The sequence below is a fragment of the Sardina pilchardus genome, chromosome 4, assembly GCF_963854185.1.
Source record: "Sardina pilchardus chromosome 4, fSarPil1.1, whole genome shotgun sequence".
In the NCBI taxonomy this organism is placed as follows: domain Eukaryota; kingdom Metazoa; phylum Chordata; class Actinopteri; order Clupeiformes; family Clupeidae; genus Sardina; species Sardina pilchardus.
In genome coordinates, this window is record NC_084997.1 from 10,632,608 (window position 1) to 10,651,429 (window position 18,822).

The window sequence follows — 18,822 nt, forward strand, 5'->3', positions numbered from 1 at the left end:
TATGACTACCCTTTCCCCTTAAACATGAGTAAATGCTAAGCCAGCAACAACTTGGTCTCAAGAAGTGTAGAATTCCTCCTTGTCACAGCAAGTTGAAGTGAAATTCTTGGTAAGTGTGGTAATGCTTTCGATAAGAGAGACTTCCAAAGTACATTGAGGAAATGATTACTGTTCCCCTTCTTCCCTTTTCTCAAGAAAAAGCACCCTCCTTTCCTAGGAAACTCCACGTGCCAGCTCCCTAATTGATCAGTCGATAAGCAGCCAATAAATGATTTAGCAGAGAGAGAGGGAGGGAGGGAAAGTGGGAGAACGATGGCCTGGACACAGATGCTGTGAAGGAGAATTGGGACTCCCGGAATCTCGATCGCCAGGATGGCCCACCTTTCCGTCGTCATGGTGACTGTGCGTGTGGCTCGCCTTGCGGGCCTCGCGGCTTGTTACCTATGCGGTCTGGGCAGCCCCGGTCCGCACCGTATGTCACAGAGGATGAGCAGCCGCAGCCACCCGCATGTTGGACAAAGTGTTCCATGTGATCCGCTTCAAGGGCGTGCAGTTTTGTTTCATTTGATGTTCTGCTGATTTAGCATTTCCCAGAGGCTTTTTTAGTGCCTCCCTCTCCTCCCTCCCTTTTTTTAAAGTCTAATTTTAGAAGAGCTTTGAGATTTTCAGATTTTGCCTCTGTTTCCTTGCTTTGGGAATTAGCTGCAGGGATTCTGGGAAATATACCCCCTCAGCTGCCCGCAGCCCAACCTAATGGGAGTTAAGGACGCAGACAGACGGAGAGAGAGAAAGTCATGAAGACGTGGAGAGCGAGAAAGATGGAGAGATGACTGCAGCCAGAGATGGAGAGCGTGTTGGAGGCAGACACTGTGAGCGGGATAACAAGATTAAGAAGATGAATGTGGTCTATCTGCTAATCTGTTTAGCGGCTGTAGCGATTGCACCTTGTAATGCACCGGACCCAAAACACAGGGTCTCCAGCTAGGCTAATGGATACACACACACACACACACACACACACACACACACACACCCTCCTCTTCCGTTACTCTTGTGTTCTGCACTACAGTCAACTCCATCTCTCTCCTCGCCACTGTCTGTCCTTGAAACGTGCTCCTGGGAGCCTGATGACATTTGAAATGAAATGTCAGGAGCAACCTAGGTGAAAGCAGACACCTGTGGCATTGAGCGTACACAGCTGGAGGTGTACACAGATGCTGATAAACACTCGCCCACATCCACGAGTGCATATGTCCATGTGCGAGCGACATATGTTGTTTATTTCTGTTACTGTGTGTTAGGGTGTGTCTTACAAGAGCTGATAGTCTCACATGACAGATGCTGATAAACACTCCCCCACATCCACATGTGCATATGTCCATGGGCAAGGGCAAGGACATGTGTTAGGTAGGGATGCAACGGTACAGTTTTGCCACGGTTCGGTTTGTATCACGGTTTTTGGGCCACGGTAACGGTTCGGTTTCAATATATCAATATTATCTTGGCTCTAGCATACAGGAGGCTATATTTGCCTTTTCTATTTCAAATCAACAATGTGCTTCTACTTACACTTGCAGAGAAAATATTAAATGCATAGCCTGACACAGATGAAGCAGAATCACAAAAATGTATTAAAAGAAAAGAACACCATCATTGCCTTCTGTCATAAACAGGCAATGTTATCCATAGTGCAGTGCAGCATAAAGTAATGTGTAGTTATTTATTTAATAAACTCACTGTTCTTCACACATTTAAAGAAAATACTTAACTGTTATACACCCTCAAAAAAGTAGTGAACAATTCTGAAAATCTTCTCAAAATAATTGGTGAGGTAGTATTATGTGTAGTTTCAAATGGATATTTGATTTGGGAGTGCCTGCCCTGTCCTCTTTTATGAACGTAAAAAATGTAAACATAGACAAAAGTGCAGTGCAGCATTAAAAATATTAGAACAATGAAATGAACATTATTGCAACCTGTTGTCAGGGAGGGGGGGGGGGGGCAATATTCCGAGAAGAAAGTGGCAAATTTGCCACTTCACAAAGTGTCTGTTTCCCCTGTGTCTCCTGTCGTGTGTGTGTGTGTGTGTGTGTGCGTGCGTGTGTGTGCGAGAGAGTTGTGTGATTGACGAGTGGACGAGCGATTGACTGATTTAGCAGTGAGTTTATTGTTTTTCGAGTGGACACCTCCCGCTGCCCGTAGCCTAGCATGTACAACGTCAGGAAAATAAATGACCCGAGTTTGGAATGACATGTCAGCCTCCCCATCTCCTATAACCTCCCATCCCTACAATATTTTCCAGTAAACTATCAAAAAGAGAATACACTCAGCTGTGTCGGCGTCACGCTTTCTTAGGCTACTCTAGCGAGCAATCAACACAGGGCAGAAACCACCGGTTACACTGTTACACACAGACTTTATAATGTGGCAAATTTTCGACCTTCTAAAGTGGCAAATTTGCGTCTTTACAAAGTATATATACGTGGCCCTAATACGCCGTCGTATTCGTTATGTCTTTGGGAATTATAGGAATATTGTTGTCGAAAGGCTGCAGCAATGGATGGTTGGGTTTTCGGTGGCAAACTAACTCTCCGTGCTGCTCCACTTAAGGTTACAGCCGGGTGATGAAGGCGCAAGTGGGCCGACATGTTGGATGTGTTACCTTTATTAGGTGATCGTTGTGAAGCAGTGCTTGCAATGCACACTGTGCTTTGTTTACTGACGGTCTTTTTGCCTTGTTCGTGGGCTACTTCAAATGTCGCCATGATCATGCAGCCGCCGGTAAAGTTTGTTTCTTATCACATGACTCCCTCATTTGCATTTCAACGCGCTTATTGGCTCTTGGGAAATTCAGTAAAATTCTGATTGGTTGTTGCAAGGTTGACGAGAGGCAAGCTGAACAGTCAGAGAAAACGCATCCCCCGGGTCCTAAGCACTCCTCTCTATCGCTCCCAGGCTACGCGCGCGCAATAACCTTGTATTAAATAAAAAGTTTAATGTCGCGTATACCGAAATATTGCGGTTTAGGTGAGTCTATTGAACCGAACAGGCCAAACCGAACGGTTCAATAAATTATTGAAAACCGTTGCATCCCTAGTGTTAGGCTACATTTAGACCTAATATCCACATAGAGCAGCGGGTTATCCTCACTGTACTTGTACTTCTCATCTTCACCAGGACAGGAGCATCCATTCTACAGTAGCATATTCCTCACTTCTGAGAGTAATCACATTTTGCCTAAAATTTTAATCAATAGTGAATTGGTCTTACTTAGAAGAAGAAAAGCACTTCATTTTGAGGTTGGTGGCTCATACTTTTCCTTGCACTAGCAAAGTAAACCTCAGAGACTAGCACAAGAGAGAGGCCTGTAACTCACCTGTGTGTGTGTGTGTGTGTATGTGTGTTAGAGAGAGAAGGCAGACACAGGGCCTTCAGGTCCTTGGGTGGTGTTAAGAGTGGCCAACAGAGCGTGGATTCAGACACTGCACAAGGCTACCCTGTTAGAGGTGGGTGAAGACTCGGATTCGAGACCGTTTACAGCGCTGACCGCACACACACACACGCACGTGTTATGCCCCCGGTCTGTTTTCACCAGTCAGCATAGCCCTGTGCTTGTGTGGATGTGGCCAATGCGACTGGAAGTGTGTAGCCTAAATGTGGATTTCTTTTAGGCTATCATCTGGCTGCAACTGAACTCTCCGCAGGAAATCCAGTGTTGTTGTTCAGCGGGTCTTTCCTATTTGTTTAAAAACAAATTGATGTCCTTCATTTGTTTGACACACCACAGTCACTGTCTGTGTCTTTGTGTGTGTGTGTGTGAGTGTGCATCTGCGTGTGCATCTGCACACATGCGTAAGCATGGGCATGAGTGTGTGAAAGCCACCTCGTCTAATCCCATGCGGTTTAGTAGGACTGCCTTTAGGGAGATGCCAGCAGCTGCTGCACTAAATAACATTGCCTACACACACACACACACACACACACACACACTATCCTTCACCAACAGGCACTTAGGCCAGAGGCTCTGCAGCTGGAGTAACATGCCCTTCCTCATCCACGCTTGTTGCTTCTGTGTCTGTGTGTGTCTGTTTATGAAGGCCTATATGTCTCCATATGTCTCCTGGCCTTTCCTGTTAACATCTGTCCCAGTTCTCCTGTGACAGACAGTTGTGTTTGAGAGTGTGTCCTTCGCCATCAACATGTGTTTAGCTAGCACAGCTACACATTCTTGCAGTTACTCATTAGTGTGAGACGAGGGCCTCTCAGACATACCTGGGTTTAAACCCGTAGAGTTCACATTGACTGTGTGTGTGTTTGAGATGGTGGGAGCTCTGATTTATGGTCCTTTCTGGGTTTGTGAGCATAACGTGGGCGTATGAACACTTTTGTCCATTTGTTTGAAATGCTCAGCCGTACAGGAATGTGAATTTTTGTTGATAAGAACAAAGCGACAGGGCTGGAGTGTGTGTGTGAGCTGGATGCAGCCCAGAGGCACGCTGGAGTGGTGAACATCGGGCCACGTGCTTCTCCAAATGTCACCCCACAAAACACACAGGCGTCAGTCGGCGCCTTCAAACACGACGGGGCTTTACTGAGAAAAAGGCAACACATTTCACTTTCTCTTTGCTCGTTTTTCTCGCCCCCCCACGCATTGTATTCAAATGTTCTCATTCTCTCGTTGTTTCTCATATACACTCTCTCTCCTTGCTCTCTCTCTCCCACTCTTTACCCTTTATCTGCCTTTTCTTTCTCTTTCTCTCTCACACAGACACACTTGAACACCCACTCTCGTCTCTAGAAATGTGTGAGCGTATGGCCTGTATACTAAACCTAATCTCAAAAGCAGTAGGTAGGAGTTCATTTGGGCAGAGGGAAGCCATTTACTTGGGTGTGTTCAAAGATCAGACTTTTTTTCCCTCTTTGTTTATCTGCTTCTCTGCTTCTCTTTCCCTTTGTCCTACATACATTTATCACCTAACAAGTGGTGTCTCTTCAACACTGCTGGGGCTTGAGCCAGATGAGCCGAATAGAGTATCCACATCAGAACTGAGCGTTACTGCCTGAAAAAGAAATACATTTGCTGTTCACGCAGGTTTCTGAAAGAGTCATGCTGGCAATATGTTCAGCCCTGCCAAAAAATGTCCAGACGTTAAAGCGAAAAAAAAAAAAAACACCGCCACAGCAAAGCTCCCGTGGAGATTTTGAGCGGGAGAAGCGCGGCTGCTGCATTCCAGCGTTTGCGCACCGGAGTGTGCGGACAGGGGTCCGCCGCAGTGACGGGTTCAGGGCATGTCGGCGCGTCAGGAGGGGATGCTTACTGACATGCGGCTCCCTCCCCACCGAGCGAGGCGGAGGCGGTCGGCAGGAAAGCCCCCTCCAGCACTGTCGTCCAACATTTGTGAGGTGTTCTGGTGTGTGCTGTGCAGTGCTGCGGTTGTTTTGATGGTGTGTAGTGGTGTGCTGTCGCCCGATGTTCTGACCGAGGGGGGAGGGGCGGGATGGTTTGTAAGTTGATAAAGAGATTAAGGCACAGATAAAGATGCAGCATCTTTACAAGCATCTTTGCAACAGTTACCGCAAAAACAAAATGGAGAAAGAGAGTGAAATGAATTAATTGCGTTTCCTCTCTGCCCCGCCCCGATCTCTCTCTGTCCCCTCTCCCTCCTCCTCTTCCTCCTCCCCCTCTCTCCCCACCCCTCCATGTGTTTGGCGCTGATCAGAGAAGTTAGTGGCGTACCAGCGGGAGTTCCATGCGCTGCGGGAGCGTCTGCGTGTGGCGGAGCAGCGGACCCTGCAGCGCTCCTCCGAGCTCAACAACATCCTGGAGCAGTTCAGACGCGCCATCGCCGAGACCAACGGCAGCAAGGATGCCCTCACCAACTTCTCAGGTTGATAACACACACTTGCATATATAACACATACACACACACACACACATACACACACTCACGCTCCAGTAAATACAAATGACAACATGTAATGCGCGCGCAAGTACTGGTTCACTGGTAAGCGAAGTGACAATTTTATGCAAGAAGGGTTGCATCCACCAGGCATGCCCCTCCTTATTGAAGAGCCTTTTGGTGTTTTGAGCCCCCAACATCGTCTTTCAGGCAGCGCTGCATGGTTAAGGTTCGGGTTGGGTGCCTTGAAGTCGACTGTTGCAGTGCTGCCTTGAAGTCGATCGTGGGGGCTTAAAACGGTGTCGAGCTATTGAAGGTGCAGATGATGTAAGGAAGCCCTGCCATGTATGTTGTGTTCCTCTAGACGAGACGCAGAAGCTGCTGAAGGAGTTGGCCAATAGGAAGCCTCTACAGGTGCCCAACATCTACCACCACCTGCCCCACCTGCTCAACAATGAGGGCAGCTTGCACCCCGCCGTCCAGGTGGGCCAGGGACGTACCGGAGGTGAGTCGTCCTGCTACGCACACGCACATACACATACACATGCATACTCACACTCACACCGATTTGCGAGGAGATCAGTTGCACCATTCTAAAACCTTGCAACTGTGGCTCAACATGTTGAATGCTTTGCGATGGCTTGCAACGACATGCAACATGTAATTCACACCGCTGCAACGGGTTTGTCTCGTCACGGATCTTTGGTATGAATTGGGCCTAAAAATCACTCCGCTCACCTACTCAGAAACATGTATAGACACATGGCTAACACACAGCAAACTGGGTAGAATGTGGTCGTCGTACAAGCTAGAAAGATGTACGAGTGCAGCGCAAAGTCTCTTTCCATGTTCCCAGTAGGCCTGTCCTTGTTTTGATGTTATTTGGCCAGCCAAGAGCAGGACATGGATCACCAGATGGTGTGATCAGATTTATCATCCCTCCCACACCAGACCTCATTAAATACTTAACTAGGTTTTGCTAATGTCAGCCTCCTTAGTCTGCTACATGGTAGACAATGACAACATGACCCGTAGCAAGGTGATCAGATCAAGGGAGCACACCCACTTCATAGCCTTGACCTTTCCTCAAGCAGTCAGATGGGATTTCTTGTGGATTTCTGCTGCTCTTTTATCTAGTGTCATGTAACACGTGCTCTTGGCCTTGTTTTGTCTACATGCTTGTTTGTCTACCTGCGTGACTAAGCAGCAGACGCAGACAGCCGCAGACAGACAAGCACAGTCAGTTCACAATCAGAAGGATGAACACACCCTTTCAGACTCAAATCCAGACTGGTTTCAAATTGATCATTTCCATCAGCATTTTTGCCTCCAGGACAACCCCCCCAGGTTGCTGCCTTTGCAGCCCTGCATACAGGTCGATTCATAGCCATGTACATTGGCTATTGAAATAGATTCATGAATGGACATGCATAGTGGCCAGTCCTCCCGCGCTGCTCTGATGGTTGTGGAAAAGGGTGGATGGGTGGGGGCATGCCTGTCTGGGTCTGGTGCTCCATGGCCTATTGTCTCGCCCCCTCTCCCCCCTGCATACCACAGGCTGCAAGATCGGGTTCACCTAAGAGGATTAGACCCCCGCCAGGACTAATATATGTATGTGTGTGTGTGTGTGTGTGTGTGTGTGTGTTTGGGTCAGAAAAAGGAGAGTAAGGGAAAGACAGAGGGAGGCATACAGGGGGCAAAAAGAACAACAGCGCTGGGGATGTGTGTGTGCGCGCGTCTGTGTGTGTGTGTGTGTGTGTCAGAATTCCCCTTTGTGCCACCCCAACGGCCTTCCCTCCAGACCACATCCTGGAGGGAAGCGTATAGATCAGGTGATTGCTCGTCAAAAGACAAAAGAGAGAGGGGCGTGGATGCAATGACTAGATGATGGCAAGGAATGTCTCCAGCACGACTGGATCGCATGTATCCCTTTACCCGACTAGCCTGCCCTCCTGAAGCCGCCATTGTCACGGCCGCTATTCTTGTGTGTGTTTACTGGCGGCGTAACAGTGGCTCCCTGACATCCTGAGCTTCCTACGGCGGAGGGCCCCCCTGTGCTATTGTTCACGCCGGTCTCCCCCGATGTTCCGCCCCGCTCCTCTCCGCTCTCGTCACGGTCCGGGTGGGCTCGCATTACCGCCACAGTGACAAGACCTTAGCGCCACCACCGTCACCGTCGACATCCGATCCCAACATAAATCACAACCAAAAAGCACTTGCATGATATTCTCACGCTTATTCCCAAGAACTACATCAGAGAGGGTATGGAAAGGATATATAGTTCCCACGGCTCAATCCAAGAACTACCTCAGAAGGAGTGTAAAAAGGCTGTACTATGTATACATAGCAAAAATATGTTTTCTCCAAAGCACTACCTACTGTAAGAGAAGATTTATTTGGTTCGTAACACCATGTGCTCATCCAGTCCCATACACTAAGAGCGGGTATATGTACTGTAGTTCATAACACCATGTGCTTATCGTCCAAACTCTACCTAAGAACGGTATATGTAGTTCATAACATCATGTGCTCATCGTCCAAACCCCACCTAAGAGTGGGCATATGTAGTTCATAGCATCATGTGCTCATCGTCCAAACTCTACCTAAGAGTGGGCATATGTAGTTCATAGCATCATGTGCTCATCGTCCAAACTCTACCTAAGAGCGGGTACTGTATATGTAGTTCATAACATCATGTGCTCATCGTCCAAACCCCACCTAAGAGTGGGCATATGTAGTTCATAGCATCATGTGCTCATCGTCCAAACTCTACCTAAGAGCGGGTACTGTATATGTAGTTCAAAGCATCATGTGCTCATCGTCCAAACTCTACCTAAGAGCGGGTACTGTATATGTAGTTCATAACATCATGTGCTCATCGTCCAAACTGTACCTAAGAGCGGGCATATGTAGTTCATAACATCATGTGCTCATCGTCCAAACCCCACCTAAGAGTGGGCATATGTAGTTCATAGCATCATGTGCTCATCGTCCAAACTCTACCTAAGAGCGGGTACTGTATATGTAGTTCATAACATCATGTGCTCATCGTCCAAACTGTACCTAAGAGCGGGCATATGTAGTTCATAACATCATGTGCTCATCGTCCAAACCCCACCTAAGAGTGGGCATATGTAGTTCATAGCATCATGTGCTCATCGTCCAAACTCTACCTAAGAGCGGGTACTGTATATGTAGTTCATAACATCATGTGCTCATCGTCCAAACTGTACCTAAGAGCGGGCATATGTAGTTCATAACATCATGTGCTCATCGTCCAAACTGTACCTAAGAGCGGGTACTGTATATGTAGTTCATAACATCATGTGCTCATCGTCCAAACTGTACCTAAGAGCGGGCATATGTACTGTAGTTTGGAACACCCTGTGCTCTTGCAGTGATGCCGCAGCCTTCTTCACTTCAAAGGGGGCTGATGTGCCGGGGTGCCTTTGATCTCCAGCGAGCTGTGGCAGGGTGTCCTCATCGGGCCGCGTCTCCTCCTCCGCCACATCAGTCATGATGCAAGGCGCTCGAGAGGCGAGGAATCCTTCACCGGTGGCGCGTGGCAGAGAAGGGCGATGCGGTTCGGCTATTTTTAGATTCTCAAATTGGGACATGTGCTTTCGTCTAGCATCCCCGAGACAGTATTCCCCCATCCTCAGGGCAACGCACGACACCACGCTCCCACACGCTCCAGAAAACGTGTATGCTGTACGCACGCGCTCATCCGCACACGCACACGCACACACACGCGCATCCTCCATACACAAACACATACGTACACAGATAGTCAGATAGATGCACAAACCTTCATTGTGGGATGTGAAGCCAACACTGGATAGATGGAGTAGAACACCACTGTGCCCACAATGGTGCCAGGAGAGAGAGATGGCCGTTTAAAAAAAGTGCCTCTGTCACAACTCAGTAAGCATGACTCTGAAGTCCCAAGCTGTGAATGCACTCTTTTATTCTCTCTCATTCACTCTCGTACCGCCTCACTCACTCACTTTCCTCTCATTATATTTCTTCTGTGAAGCTGAAAGACCGTGTGTGTCCCATCTTCAGAGCACCTTGCCCAGCTCGCCGCGCCACTGTGAGGAGGAGAGATGAGAGTGTTAGGAGCTGGAGGCTGTTCAGCCCCCATCCTCTCATCTCTCGCTCTCTCTCTCTCTTTCGCTCTCTCTCTCTCTCTCTCCCTCCTATCTCTCTCTCTCTCTCTCTCTCTCCCTCTCTCTCTCTCTCCTACCGTCTCTCTCATCTCTGTCTCATATCATATCATCAGAAGGCCTGCAGGTCACCTGCCTCCTCCTTCGTGGGATGGATGGAGAGAAGAGGGGGATTTTGGAGGTTCAGACGGTCTCTCTTTATTCCCTTTCCCACCCGTCCTCTCATCTTCTCAGCCTACTTAGTGTGTGTGCGTGTGTGTGTGGGAGCTGGAAAATGAGGACATGTTGTGTTTTGAAGCACTTTGAGTTTGGGAGCGTTGTTGATCCCTGACCATTTTCTTCTGCATGGTTCCTGGCTCCTTTACATACTTGGCACACACACACACACACGCACACGCACACGCACACGCACACGCACACGCACACGCACACGCACACGAACACACACACACACAAAAACAACATGCTTAATCTCTCATGCTGGTATATGAGCTAGACATGCCCAAACATACACCATCATTAATATTAGCTCAAAGCACCCAATGCAAAAGCAGATTACAGATTCAAATGGGGTTTACACACACACACACACACACACACACACACACACACACGGCTGAGTGATGAAAGTCCATCTCTGTACCTGAGGTTTCAGAAAGTGATTCCTGCTCTCACTGTGTGTGAGGCTGTGGCTAAGTGTGTGTGTGTGTTGGGGGGGATCTTTGTTCATGTGCATATCCATTTCTCCCCATGGCCGACTTCACTGATTAATGAGAGTTCCCGGCTCTGTGGCCAGCTTGTGTGTGTGTTGCAAATGCTTTCCGGACCACTTTGCATCACAGTGGAGCCTCTGCAATTTGGGAAATGGCATCTGAAAGAACAAGACAAATGAGAAAACAAGTGTGTGTGTGTGTTTGGATGTGCGTGGGGGTATTTTGTGTATTGACTGGGGGAGAGAACGAGAATGTGAGGGGTAGGTGAGATAAGGTAAAGAGAGAAAAGGGCCTGTGTGTACACGTGGGATGAAGCGACACAAGACTCCCTGGCGCTCTGTCTTGGAGCCATGTCTGGAAAAGACCTCCACAGAAGCACACACACACACACACACACACACACACACACACACACACACACACACACACACACACACACACACACACACACACACACACACACACACACACACACCAATGCTTGAGGAAAACGGATCTCCGGCACAGTTGTCTCTCAGTGGGAGAGATGGGCTGATATGTTTGTGTGGGGAGAAAGCCTTTCCTCAGCTGACCCGCTCTAAGGATACAGCCGTGCCTTCCTCTCGCTCACCTTTCCTTCCTTTTCCTCACTTTCGCCCTCTCTCTCATTCTCTCTCTCCTTCCTCTCCCGCTCCCTCTTTTCTCTCCACTCCGCTTATCTTCCGTGCGAGTCTTATCGGCCGTCTCTGTTGACACGGCGGGGAGCCCTCGGCTCATTGTGCGTCTCGGACTCTGTTTACTCTCGGCCCGCTCCTGTGGGTCGCCCCTCAAAGAGCAAATGTGTTCGGCTCTGAATGCCCCCCCCCCCCCTACGGCCGCATAAGCAGCCCGCTAACTCTGCCAGACGCTGACCGTGGTCACTGTTTTTGGTGTCCAGTGTTTTTAGAGTTTAAGTAGACGGAGGAGTTGTTATTGAGAGACATTGTGTTGATTTGAGTGTGTTCTTCCCCCCCCCCCCGGTGTTGTTTTTGGGTGTCCAGTGTCCATGGTGATGGGCATTCCCACGGTGAAGCGGAAGGTGAAGTCCTACCTGGCGGAGACGCTGCGCTCGCTGATTGACAAGCTGTCCCCCGAGGAGAAGCTAGACTGCGTCATCATTGTCTTTGTGGGAGAGGTGAGTGATGGCTAACTGAGCCGGTTTGTGTGTGTGTGGTGTGTGCAAGTGACATTTTTGTATGGTATTATTGGTGTATTCATGCATTTATGCATGTCAAAGTATGTGTGTGTGTGTGTCACCTTTAGGAGTCAAGAATACTGAGCCTTTTCTGTTGAGGCTGAATAAATATTTGAGGCGCACTTTGCAAATGATTCGCTGGCTTCCATGCCCTTGCTTTCCCTCTCTCCCTCTCCCTCCATCCCTCCATCCCTCCCTCCCTCTGTTTGTGTGGGTGAGAGTGTTAAACACATGTTAAACTCCCCTAACCCGTGCTGCTGGAGACCCCTGGCCCTGCTGGTGGAGGGTGAAAAGTGGGTCAGGGGCTCCTTGTTTGTCCTCTCCCCACTCAGAGGGGGGTCTTTTCAGGCCTCGCACTCCCCCAGCGCAGGGTACCAGCTCCTCAGGAATCCAAGGTCACGGAGCAAGGAGGGCCAGAAATGCTTTTTAATCCTTCTTTTATCTTGCTCTCTCTCTCTCTCTCTCTCTCTCTCTCTCTCTCTCTCTCTCTCTCTCTCTCTCTCTCTCTCTCTCTCTCTCTCTCTCTCTCTCTCTCTCTCTCTCTCTCTCTCTCTCTTGCGCTCTCTCTCTCTCTCTCTCTTTCTCATCTTGCCAACAGGGCCAGAAAAATTGAACAGTGTGTACTGTTTGGTTCTCACCAGCATACAGAAGAAGACCTTCACACACACTCAATTATTTAATTTTTTTTCTGCATACTTCTCTCAATCCTTCCTTGTATCTGATTGGCTGGCCTCGGTTTGTTTTTGCCCTTGATTAATTTTTGGCTGCTGTGGAATGAGGACAAGGGTGGGCCCAGGCCGTGGGGACGCCCCTCACCCCGTCTGATCCGCCCAGCCCTGAGCCCTGAGCCCACAGTTCCCACCAGGCCTCCGACACTCCCACCTCCCAGCGTGGGCTACGGGGGGCCACTTTTTCCTCCGTCTCGCTATCTTCTATTTATTTATTCATGTCGTTTGTTTGTTTCTTTGTTTGTTTTTATTTTTTAAAGGAAATTGCTTGCCCTTTTGATGTAGCGAATTCGGAGTACACCAGAGACAGTTGGTGATGTTAAACTACTAAAGTATATTTGAGTACACTCTTCCCAGCAGAATGCAAACTACTGTACTGTGTGTGTGTGTGTGTGTGTGTGTGTGTGTGTGTTTGCGTGTACACTGGGTAAATTGATATTCTTCTGTTTTGTCTTCTTCTTTCAGACGGACATAGATTATGTGCACAGTGTGGTCACAGGCCTAGAGAAAGAGTGAGTGATGTTACTTGATCGTTGTTTCCGTTCTCATTTCCCATCTTGCTACGATTAAATCTATTAATAGCGTGTTGCACAATTTAGCTTGCTATGGTCTGACATGTCTCATGGTTTGGCTCGTCTGGTCACAGGTTTACCACGGAGCTGAACTCTGGCCTCCTCGAGGTCATCTCCCCTCCTGCCAGTTACTACCCCGACCTCAATAATCTCAAGGAAACCTTTGGTGACTCCAAGGAGAGAGTCAGGTGATGTGTACATACACACACACACACACACACACACACACACACACACACACACACACACGTGTATATTATGTGTGAGCGAGGAATCACTAGGTAGTAGGTACCCTGCACTAAAATATGGAAATGGTTTTGGTTATTGCTATGGTTGTTGCTATTTAGTAGACGCCTTTGTCCAAAGTGAAATGGATTCTTGCATGATGAAGAGCTTTGGTTCAGTCAGCTATTGTTAGCCATTTGATCATTGACCGCTTCCTTCCGTGAGTGCAAAGACATGCGGAAGTCAGCTCCATCATTGATATTAGCCAACATGACACACTGTACGTAGCCCAAATAGACAAAGCTGAGCTTTGCCGAATCAAGAAATTAACAAATTGTGTGTGTGTGCACATTCAGACGGTAAGTGCTAGATTTAGCATGTCCAGTTAGTTAGGTTGCGCTAGGACAGGAGGTACTCTGAAGAGCTGTAGTTTTTTGAAGATAGACAGGGACGTCACCTGCTGCACTGGCTGGAGCTGTTAGTGCGTTCTATCAACATCTCATCTTGTCCCTCTCTCCCTTCCTCTTTCTCTTCTCTCACTTTCCCTCCTGCTCTATCTTTGTCATCTCTTTCCTTTCATCCTCCCTTCCTGTGTTCCCTCCCTATCCCTCTCTCTGTCTGCTCTGTCTCTGTGTGCCCCCTCCCCCCACACACACTCTTTTCTCCTTTTCCCTCTCTCAATCCCCCTCTCTCGTGCACTCTCTCTTTCCCTCACTTTCATGTGCATCCCCTTCTCTGTCCCTTGAGAAATCAGTGTTGAGCCACTAAAACCTCTGATCTCCTTCTCTCTCTCTCTCTCTCTCTCTCTCTCTCTCTCTCTCTCTTGTGCGCTTTCTCTCTCTCTCTCCCTGTGTGTGTTTGTGCACGCCTGTCTATGTGTGTGCGCCTCAGTGCCTGTCTCTGTGTATGAGTGGGTCTCCCAGAACGCCTGTGTGGGTGAAAGCCTGACATGTTGTGCAGTGCACATGTATTGTAGGTTATTATTATAGGTTTTCTTATTGCGCGCACACACACACACACACACACACCATGACCATGCTTTATCTGTCCTGAGAGTAATCAGTGTGCTATGATTGTGCTTTTCCTCAGTTCTAAATGATGCCAATATTTATTCAGGGTCTGTCTCTGAACCCCCCGCTGTGGCACTGATGGTATGATAAGTGGTGGCTGAGCGAGAGAGAAAGAGAAGGAGCGAGAGAAAGAGGCAGAGAAAGAGAGAGAGAGCGAGAGAGAGAGAGAGAGAAAGAGAAAATTATAATTCAGCTTGAGGTCACGCAGAGATGTTCAGTGAGCGCTCTGTTCTGATCGCCCACCTGTGGCTCTGTATGGGTTTGCGTGTGTGTGGGTAGGGAGTCGTTTTTCACTATGTTTGTGTTATGGTTGTGTGTGTGTGTGTGTGTGTGTGTGTGTGTGTGTGTGTGTGTGTGTGTGTGTGTCTGTCTGCCATCCATCCGTCCATCCTCTCCTCTCTCTCTGGTTTGAATGTGAGTGGGTGTGTCTGTGGAAGATTTGTGGTCATGCTGTAATTGTGCCTCAGGTATTGTGAGTGTGTTTGTACCCTTGCATGCATGTGAGGTCTCATTTCCCTTTGGCCACCTGTGTTTGTAATGTGTGTGTGTGTGTGTGTGTGTGTGTGTGTGTGTGTGTGTGTGTGTGTGTGTGTGTGTGTGTGTGTGTGTGTGTGTGTGTGTGTGTGTGTGTGTGTGTGTGTGTGTGTGTGTGTGTGTGTGTGTGTGTGTGTGTGTGTGTGTGTGTGTGTGTGTGTGTCGCTGTGTGTGTGTGTCGCTGTGATTGCATCAGTCTCCCTGACACACCTGCTGCCTGGCCCAGCCAACAGCAACAGCAGCAGCAGCAGCCTAGTAACAACCTCCCACGCCACCATCTCCTCTCCCACCTATTGGCATGCACCGAGTCCATCTCTGCCATGCAGCCGCTATCTAAACGGCTCTCTTTTGTCCAGGTTTTTATCATCTGCAGTGCCAAGTGTTATGTGGCCTTTTGGCGAGTTCTCAAGCTTGTTGTCTGCTCTGTTTTGTTCCTCAGATGGCGGACCAAGCAGAACCTGGACTACTCCTTCCTCATGATGTACGCTGTCAATAAAGGGGTCTATTATGTGCAGGTACATCAGCCGCTCATTAGTATGTGTGTGCAGCAACATCCTCTGCTTGGATGCCCGCCATGCTGTACTGGTTTGGCCAAGTGCGCTCACTCTTTCAGAACTCTCTTTCCACCTCTCTCTCTCTCTCTGCTCTCTCTCTCTCTGTCTGTCTCTCTCTCTCTCTGTGTGTGTGCGTCTCTCTCTCTCTCTGTCTCTCTTTTTTCTTATTCCCTCTCTTTATTATTCCCTCTCTCTCTTTCTCATTCTCTCTTAATGGTTTCTTTTTTTTTTAATGAGTGGGTATTTTCTGCTCCCCACTGTGCAGTGGTGTTTCCATGGCAACTTCCCCTCTGATGCTGAAGTGTGTTTGGAAACAAAAGACATGGTGACAACACACACCACTGTTCCGTGAATTCTTACGGCTTGTCATGGGAACAGACTTCTGGATCTGTGCCTGTGGTGCATGTACCTGTGTTGTGTGCGCGCTGCTTGTACAATAAGACTTCTGAAAGTAGGGAGCAGGGAGTCTTCCTCTGCATAGCTCATGATGAAAGCACACTCTGTACAAAGACTTCTGATGTTTATGTAAGACTATCTAATGGCATAGCCCATAGACCACTCTGCAGGTGTACGTTTCAATGTAACTTTTTTTGACCAGTAGCACTTTTAAATATGGTCAGATGGGCTTGGCTTTGTCAGTCTTGCGCAAATCCATCCATGATAAAAAAAGAAAAAGAATAAGAAAAAAAAGAAATACCCTGTCTGCTGCCGCGTTGTGTTTGTGTGCGTCATTGATTGTGCTTGTGTCTACTTGTTGACAAAGAATAGCACCTGATTAGTTATCATCACCACTTTTCATCGGTTTCATCATTTTATTATTCATTGTCTCTTCCCTCCTACTTTCTATTCTTTCTCTCTGGCATCCATCCATCCATCCATCCACCTGCTGTCTCTTATTGTTTGTCTCCTCTATGCAAGCCCTCTTTTCATAGGAGAGGGGAAAGGTATTGCTCTCCTATCCTAATAGTCTGTAGGCTGCCTTGTCAGAGAAAATAGGACAGTCGGCAGATCCACAGCCAACCATCAGCCTTGTTTTTGTGCTTTCAAATTTGGTAGATTAAAGTAGATTACCGGTAGATTAGATTCAACTTTGGTGTCATTGTGCAGAGTACAAGTACAAAGACAACGGAATGCAGATGAGCTTTGTAGGTGTGCCTGTGTCTGTTATAATGGTACTCTGATTATTGCCGTGTGTGTGTGTGTGTGTGTGTGTGTGTGTGTGTGTGTGTGTGTGTGTGTGTGTGTGTGTGTGTGTGTGTGTGTGTGTGTGTGTGTGTGTGTGTGTGTGTGTGTGTGTGTGTGTGTGTGTGTGTGTGTGTGTGTGTGTGTGTGTGTGTGTGTGTGTGTGTGTGTGTGTGTGTGTGTGTGTGTGTGTGTGTGTGTGTGTGTATTACGTACGTGTCTCTCTGACCTGGCCTCTCCTCTCTCCGGACTCTTCCCCCACAGCTAGAGGATGACATCGTAGCCAAGCCCAACTACTTTGCCACCATGAAGAACTTTGCCCTGCAGCTGGCGTCTGAGGACTGGATGATCCTGGAGTTCTCCCAGCTGGGCTTCATCGGTACGCCTCCTCCACCACACTCCCTTAGCGCCGCCATGTCATTAACCTGATAAGGGTTGCTACACTGCAGTCCCCTCCTCTGTCTCTGTGTGGTGTGTGTGTGTGTGTGTGTGGTGCTCCCTTGCAACATCATTAGCCTAATTTGGAAAATTTCACCCTAGACACTGTCTCACCGATTAGTTTTGATGGTTAAAGGGATATTCCGCCATTTTTGGAAATACGCTCATTTTCCACCTCCCCTCGAGCAAAACAATCGATATTTACCTTGTTCCCGTTCATCCAGCCATTCTGTGAGTCTGGCGATACAACTTTTAGCTTCAGCCTAGCATAGATCATTGAATTGGATTAGACCATTAGCTTCTCGCCTGCTAGCTTCATGTTTAAAAGTGACTAAGATTTCTGGTAATTTTCTCATTTAAAACGTGTCTCCTCTCAAGTTAGAAAGTGCAATAAGACCAACTGAAAATGAAACCTGGCGTTTTTCTAGGCTGATTTGACATGGAACTACACTCTCATCTGGCGTAATAATCAAGGCAACTTGCACACTACTGGCACTACTACTGATTGTTGGCTATGGGGACTATTTTCAGATGCTGCGTACGATATCACTGCGCCTATGGTACGTTTGCAAGTTGCCTCGATTATTACGCCAGATGAGAGTGTAGTTCCATGTCAAATCAGCCTAGAAAAACGCCAGGTTTCATTTTCAGTTGGTCTTATTGCACTTTCTAACTTGAGAGGAGACACGTTTTAAATGGGAAAATTACCAGAAATCTTAGTCACTTTTAAACATGAAGCTAGCAGGCGAGAAGCTAATGGTCTAATCCGATTCAATGATCTATGCTAGGCTGAAGCTAAAAGTTGTATCGCCAGACTCACAGAATGGCTGGATGAACGAGAACAAGGTAAATATCGATTGTTTTGCTCGAGGGGAGGTGGAAAATGAGCGTATTTCCAAAAATGGCGGAATATCCCTTTAAGTTGAGAATCATTAGTGGTATCACTTTCAGATATTTCTGTTTTTCATCTCTCTCTCCCTCCCTCTCCCTCTCCCTCTCCCTCTCCTATCTCTCCTATCTCTGTAGGTAAGATGTTCCAGGCTCCTGACTTGAATCTGATAGTGGAATTCATCTTCATGTTCTATAAGGAGAAGCCCATTGACTGGCTGCTGGACCACATCCTGTGGGTCAAAGTGTGCAACCCAGAGAAAGATGCGGTATGTTTCCCCCCCGCAGTGTGTGTGTGTGTGTGTGTGTGTTGCCCATTCATGCATTGACTATCAGAAGAGGGCCAGTAAAGGACAGCCATCCCTCACGAGTGGCAACAGTCATGGTTTTCTCTTCGTCTATCCCTGACTCTGTCCTTTTCTCTTCATTTGTCTGTTTCATTTGTCTGTTTTCTTTCCTGTGAGCGGCAAGATTGTCAGAAACTATTCACACATCAGCACAGTGCCTGCAATTGAAGTGAACGAAATACCCTGACCTTTAACTTTCTCTCTCTCTGTCTCTCTCACACTCACACACACACAGACACACACACACACACTGTCTCTTCTCATCATCCCCATTCTTACACACTCTCACGCT

At 47.9% G+C, this 18,822-nt stretch overlaps 1 protein-coding gene across 1 annotated transcript in view; it reads left to right on the forward strand.

The window, feature by feature from the left end:
* The window catches only part of mgat4a (alpha-1,3-mannosyl-glycoprotein 4-beta-N-acetylglucosaminyltransferase A), a 36,631-nt gene that overhangs the window by 10,239 nt on the left and 7,570 nt on the right, over positions 1-18,822 (forward strand). Inside the window, exons 3-10 of the mRNA XM_062534109.1 lie at positions 5,721-5,888; positions 6,265-6,405; positions 11,799-11,932; positions 13,186-13,232; positions 13,367-13,480; positions 15,561-15,636; positions 17,122-17,236; positions 18,322-18,452. Of these exons, the coding sequence (XP_062390093.1) occupies positions 5,721-5,888; positions 6,265-6,405; positions 11,799-11,932; positions 13,186-13,232; positions 13,367-13,480; positions 15,561-15,636; positions 17,122-17,236; positions 18,322-18,452 (926 nt within the window). The remainder of the gene's footprint in view (positions 1-5,720; positions 5,889-6,264; positions 6,406-11,798; positions 11,933-13,185; positions 13,233-13,366; positions 13,481-15,560; positions 15,637-17,121; positions 17,237-18,321; positions 18,453-18,822) is intronic.